We start from the raw sequence: 7359 nt of genomic DNA, 5'->3' as shown, positions 1-7359 counted from the left end.
AAGGGCTTCTGTTGTAAGTCCTCCTATAGTCCTCAAACGTTGAAGTCAAGGGAAAAGAAATCATTTTTAATTTCTGTAAAGGAAAAGGGGTCCTGAGATAACTTCTGTTATGGTAAATGTACCACTCAAAGCGCTATGAATTAGCAGTATACAAATAAATGTGAATAGAATTAAGAGTATCTGTGGGAGATTGCTATTGTTTTCATTATTAGTAGTAGTAATACTATACATGTACTTATACTACTTCAGATGGTTTAGCTTTAGCATCAGGATATGATTAATAGATGTTAATTTTAGGGCATAATTGAAGACTGCATTTATTGTGAGTGTGATGATATGGCTTTATGTATGGAATTGTCACAAGTTGATGTAAGGTTGAGAATGTTACTTAAAGTTGTTACAATATGTAATTCACTTAAATGTGGTCTTACGTCTTAAGTATTAATGCCAAAACAATCAGCACGACACCACAGGGAATTGAACCCCGTCCCAGTAAACCAGGAGTACCATTACTAGTGTCTTTTTGCTTTTTTGACAACACATGAAAGGTAAAGCAAAAACTGTATTAGCAACAGCATAACATTATATTAGCATTTAAGTATTTATAATTCAAATTATTTTGGATATTTAATGTAGATAACTTCAATGACTGCACTTGTGCAGTTATTAGTAATTAAATGTTTTTTAATAGAAATCATTATCAATACATGTTTTAGCTACAAATGCTGTTGCAATGCAGAAAGGAAACCCTTTTATCATATTTAACGTGCAGCAGAACAACCTACATAAACTTGCATATTAAAATATTCATTGTTAACATGATAGAAGCCAAACCAGCATGACCAAGGTCAAACACCATGCAATAACTTTTATTAGTATTCATTACAATTTATATTAAGATAATTCATAAAACACACATTATGACATTCACATTACCAATTATTATGAGAAAGAGTTCATAAATCATGCAGTAATCATAAACACATTACTGCATGCACATTATAAAATCATACAAGATAAATCATTGAACAAACACCTGTATGTTTGTAAACATGCATAATAGGCTTAGACAAGGCAATTCATAAAACATACAACATATGAAATTCACAGTAAACAATAGTACAAGAGAATTAATTGAACAACATTACATGAATATTAAAAATTAAGAAAACAAAATTCATACATATACATTATTATATACACATTATATATTAATTTAAGAGATTTCATAAAACACATTTTATAGTTATTCAAGTTGTCCATGATCATGTTCTAACTCCTAGATGTAAATGAACATAGGATCCCTTCATGGTCACTGAAATATGTCGGCAAGACAACAGACTGTACATCATAATGTGATGTTTTTACATACACATGATCAATTAATGTGCCTTTTTCTGTTGTTGCTTGTTTGACAATTTGGATAAACCCTTTGTCAGTCATGAACTTGCAGATAGTTGATGATTTCAAAATGTTGTCATTGAAATCTCCCATGACAGCAATTGTGGTACTTTGGTGATTGAGCCAATTAAGTAATTTTTCAAGGTTTTCTTTAAACAATGTTATGGTATATGATGGTGGTCGATAAATAACTGCGATTAATATATTGTATGCAGTGCAGTGGTAAACCAAACATTCTATATTTACATTTGGTACCGGGATAATACTGTGTGCCAAATTCTCTGCACTGTACATGCCAACTCCACCATGTTGTTGGTCTTGAATTTGTTTGAATAAGGGGTTGCTGCTATTGTAGGACAAACTCCTTGGATGATTGTGGAAATCATAACCATCCATTTTTACAGTTTCCAATGAGCAAACTGCAGGCAGCCATGTTTCAGTAACAGCAATACAGTTAAGCTGCAGATGCTGTGTACACAAAGCCAAATCAGTTGCATGTGGAGTCAAATTTTGCACATTCATCAAAAACACATTAAATGGTGGTGTAGTTAAATTACAAGCTGTAATATTTGTGACCAAGAAGGGAGGCATTGTTGCAATTGCATCCTCAATGTTATCTTTGCAATATATGGCTTTCTCGTCAAAATTCTGAATAACTAAACCCGACAAACTTCTAACTCGACTTAAAGCCACATATGCTTGACCAGCTGCAAAGATTCTCTTCAGCGAAACTACGGCTTTATCCACAGTAAGTCCTTGGACTTTATGGACTGTACAAGCCCAGGCAAGCTTTAGCGGAAATTGCCGGCGCAATCCACCATGTTTAGTCACCCTTTCCTCTTCTGGTTCAATGCCCGTGGAACCCGTTTCAACAGCAGAGGTAAATGCAGAGCAAGTCCTCCTTTTTGTCCCAACTTGATGATCATCAAACTTAACATAAATCATCTTTGGGAACTTATCATCATTATCGGGATAAACTATATGTGTGATGGTGCCACACACACCATTCACTAAACCATCATCAACATCCAGATTTTTTAACAGCATTACACGAGCATCTACTCCCAAAAGCAGGGTCTTATCCAGACACGTATTGTACGTTTTGCTATGATGTCCTTCCTTCAACACAAGCTTGCCTGTTTGCTTACTATGTACAAAATCTTTTGCATCTATCTTAACATAATCAGGACAACTCTTGAATAACTGTAGAACATTATGCTCATTTACTTGTTTGTTGGTAGGAAAAATGTGTAAAGCTGAGCTGACTTCACAACCAGTTTCACACTGCTTTAATAATTGTATATCCGAATCCAGCATGGGGGTCCCTTTTGAACGAGTTCTCACTCTGTTCAACAACTCTGCAAAGACAACATCTTTTGACGGACAACAGTTTTCAGTTCCGCAACCTGAAACTCAGTCCACAAGCCAACACTAATATCATCTAAATATAAAGCTTTCCCTTTCACTGGAGGCAACTGATAAAAATCCCCAACTGCAATTATGCTAACATTTCCAAACGGGGAATAGCCACCAGACTGTTTAATTTGTCTTAAACGTCCATGGATGTAGGCCAATAGTTTATGATCAACCATGGAAATTTCATCGATTATCAAAATCTGCAAGTTACTATATTTAGCACGCAAAGAATTGAGCTTTTCCTCACCCAGTGGCGTGTAAGGCAAGCGCACATCTTTACCAATGCCAAATGAACTGTGAATAGTACCTGCATGTAAATTGTGTGCAGCTATCCCCGTAGGAGCAGTTAGCAAAACGCAAATGTCGTCCGGATTGCGACAACCTCTTGACAATAACCTCATTGCCTCATACTGGATAGCCTTTATTAAGTGGCTTTTACCTGTCCCTGCACCACCTGTAACAAAGACACGCAACGGAGCTATTTTTTCACCATTAACCTTACTTAAACACCACTGTCTAATCTGGTAAAAGATAGAGAGCTGTGTGTCATTAAGAGATCTAATTAAGGCCAAGCCATCACTTCTGCACAGTACATTCTGTCTTTTTTCTAAATGAGAAACTTCTCTATTACTAATCGCTAAATCCGGAATACCTTCTACAGGCTCATCTGAAGGTTGTTCACTCTTCCTACGCTCTTCCAAACACTCTAGACGCTCCTGTTCTTGCTCCGGGCAGAGATCACACCAGGCATCTTCCAGAACTGCATCCGTGTCAACCAAATTGTGGATATTATCCAACTTTTCAGCATCAATTTCAAATCTGCTGCGATTTGAATCGACAACTGACTTAACCGAATGCAGCACTCCATCATTCAATCCCACATGACCATGACTATAAAATTGTTCAAACGTTTCAAAACCTGCTGGTTTCAGGTGCATGTCTATACGAAACGGCAAAAACAACTGCATAATACTCTGATAAAACAATTCTGGATTCTTTGTTTCGGAAAAGTGCGCATACCGAATCACTGCAGGGTCCGAACGTGTTCTTTTCAAAATGAAGCCACAATTGTTATCTAGTATTATCCTGTTAACAGACATCTGGGATTTGCTCAAAACACGATACTCGGAGGCAAATGTTGCCATACACATATCGTTAAAGGTATCGTCTCTTGGCCTATTCTTATATCTGTCAACAGAACTAGTCATCCACATATCTTCCGTGGTAAGGTCATGTGATAATGCCTTTTGTTTTAACATCGATAAAGGCAAACTCATTTTAACAGCGTGATCCCCGACTGGAACAAAAACAACTTGCCTAGAACACTCCTTCAGATGCATGCTAGTCAACCTGTAGACAGCCTCTTGTGCACACACATCTCGATTGTGTAAATACACACTTCCTAAGTTTTTAAGTGCATCTTTAGCACTGCTATTTCCCTCCCTAGCAGCTTCCCTCTGTGCATTCCCTAATAATAGTCCTATCTCACGCTCTGCTTTTGAAATGTAGGAAATAATATACACTACACAAGCATACGCGTCGACAACATATTGGATATCAATATTCGCATTCCAACATTTTAAAAGTGGTTTACTATATTGATTAATCCAAACCTCATTGGCTTGCCTTCTTAAAACAACATGCGTCTTCTTAGCACAAATATTGTAGGCTTTTTCAAACATCCTTTGATCTACCTGTACATAATGAAACAATTGCTCTACAGTGTCAAAACTGACATTGTCATCTGATAGGGCCATTTTAATTTTTGTTGTAATGTTCACTGCCATTGCTTTTTGTTCTAATTTTTTCTGTTTCCTAATTTTGCATGCACAGTCTTCCAATTTTTGTGCTCCATCTTTCTGGCATGTGCATGTTTTATCCTCCTCCTCGTCTTCAATAGGCGGGCGAGATATAAAAGTTCTCGCAGACGGGGGCTTAGGAAAATTAAAACGACAAACAGTTCTATTTTTTTTACATGTTTTAGAATGCCGTTTGGAATGCTTTTGCACAGATGAAACTATGTCCAATAGTGTCTCATCTTGTGCAGGTAATTCACATGTTACATAATTATCAATAAATTGAATTACCTCTTCATCAGTATTTTTGTCAATTATTGGTGCATTTTCGATCCAAAACAGGCAGTGAACATGTGGTGAACCACGCTGCTGGAATTCAACCCTATAGAAGTAATCTATGACTTTGCCAATGGGATTAGATGGAGACATTAAAACCTCTTTCAGAAAACAATGCCAGCGAAAATCGAACATCCTCGCTGCAGTAACGGGATTACGACGCAAAAGTTCGCATCTATCTGCCCACTCCAGCTCTTCGGCCGTCTCTGTCCTACCTTCCTGTTTCAATATGCTATTCAAAAGATTCTTCCACCGCATATCAGCAGAAGAAAATGAACAAAACCACGTGGGGATCCCCAGCTGACGAACACAAGCTAACAAATCACGCTGCACGCCCTGCCAAAAAGATGGGGTACCTCTAATAGGTTTGAGAAAGCGATACCCATCATCAAACTGCAACAACTGCTTAAACTGTTCTTCATCATTTAATACACTCGTAGTTACATTTTTAAATTGCCCTCCTTTTCCCTTTCGTAATGCTATTGATACACTTGACACAACCTTTTCAACCTCAGACATGTACTGAGCAAAGAAGATGTAATCAACATTTTGTGCAAATCTACCATCAGCATTTAAAATACGGTTATTAAAATAACGGCACAAAGTCAAGCGACAAGGTCTGCTGTCGTGGTATGTCGCAGATCCAGTCGGAAACAACACCGGGAAACATTTTGCTTCATTTGAATGATCAGACAACAACTTGACAGGAGTGTTGCCTTCTGCTGGAGCTACATTTAATATGTTATCAAAATACTGATCAAGCGCTTCTTGACCAATGTCAACAGGCATAAGACAAGTGTCCTGAAACATACAATGATGTTGTCTGTCATGCAGAAGCTCATCTTCCTCAGCAGCTGCATTACTGTCATCATTAGCATTACCATCTACTGCTGCACTGTCCTGTTCTGCCACACTCTCTTGTTCCCTACAAAACTCATTTAACCACTCTTCATTAAAATCTACATCCTTATAATGTAGATTATTCTGTTTCAAATACTGCAACGCCTGCTTGATGCGTAGACTATCCACAAACTGATACTCATAATGCCCTTTATATGTGAGCTTACGCTTCAGTTTGACAGGTAGCAAAGATCCATCCATGTCCGAACGCGGCAGCAAATTGCTCGTCTGCACAATATTAGCAGGAACACACGTTACAGGCCCGTGGACGCCATTTTGCCCACCTTTAGGCAATGCTAGCATCTTCATGAATGGAATATGCAGCGCTATTAAATGTTGCTCTAAACTATTCAAGCATGCTAATTCTGGTGGAATAAAACATGTTGCCAAATTATTCAAAGCACATTCCGGTGGCATATGACCTCTACTAATTTTAGTGTTACAACTGAAACAAATCCACAACTGACCCCTAGCTGAATCTAACCACTGACAAGGCAATACACAATCTGTACTACATTTATGCAAATATTGTTCACTAATACATTTACCTGCAATTACACTTATTTCTTTTCTTTTACTATAATCCTTCATGCTACACGGTAAAACTTGTTTTCTAAATAACTTTCTAAAACACACACAACAGACAAAATCCGGGCCATCATTGACTTTAGCCAAAAACTGCTGCATAACTAAATCAAACTCTGTCAATTTTGCATTTAAACGTTGCCTCTTCAATTTCATATATGCAACAACGCGCTGCCTATGCTGACGATTTCCATGATATTTCTTTATACTCCTGGATTTCATATTCTGCCTGTGCAATCTATTTTTACGGTATTTTGTTTTACTCATTTCCTTTACTGTGTCCCTGTGAGACTTATTTTTACGATATTTAGTTTTACTCATTTCCTTTACTGTGTCCCTGTGAGACTTATTTTTACGATATTTAGCTTTACTCATTTCATTCAATTTTTCCTTGTACCAATTTTTTGCCTGATAATTCATTTTCATCTTTTCTAGAAATTCTTGCCTGTTTTGCTGATATTTTATTCTTTTTTGTAAATTATTTTTTTTTACGAAATAGTTGGACAGAGACAACTTACGTATGGATTGGGCATTTTGTTCAATAATACCTGCTTCAGCTTCACAAATTGAGGATGCAACCGAAGTCAAATTGTCTGCACAAACAACACCTCGTTTTCTCAAATTGTACCTACACCCACCCACTTTGCAATACCCATAGCAACACTGCATGTTTGGCTGCTGAACACAGACAACACTCTCATAATGATTTCCATTGCAATTTTCTAAATAAATCCCCTGATTTGACAACAACTTGGACTTACAACTATATTCAAGCCAGCGACCATCACAATAAGTGAATATACTTACTCCGAAAAAATCTGCTGCTGCTTGAATCTCTACTTCTGTGGCCCAACTACCGACATAGGCCATTTTTGACATTGTGAGATATTCCTCCGTTGAAGAATACTCAGGTCTTAAAGCACCA

At 37.3% G+C, this 7359-nt stretch overlaps 1 protein-coding gene across 1 annotated transcript; it reads right to left on the bottom strand.

The window, feature by feature from the left end:
* Positions 1 to 853: 853 nt before the first annotated feature.
* On the bottom strand, positions 854 to 7038 carry LOC127356787 (uncharacterized). Its single transcript, XM_051388808.1, is given in 2 exon segments — positions 854 to 2780; positions 2783 to 7038. Coding segments are annotated over 2 exon segments (5586 nt in total). The 5' UTR covers positions 6861 to 7038; the 3' UTR covers positions 854 to 1272.
* Between the last annotated feature and the right edge of the window lie 321 nt (positions 7039 to 7359).

This window comes from Dicentrarchus labrax, unplaced genomic scaffold, assembly GCF_905237075.1.
Source record: "Dicentrarchus labrax unplaced genomic scaffold, dlabrax2021, whole genome shotgun sequence".
Classification (NCBI taxonomy): Eukaryota; Metazoa; Chordata; class Actinopteri; family Moronidae; genus Dicentrarchus; species Dicentrarchus labrax.
Note: the sequence above shows the minus strand (reverse complement) of the source record. Positions and strands in the feature narration are given on the sequence as shown.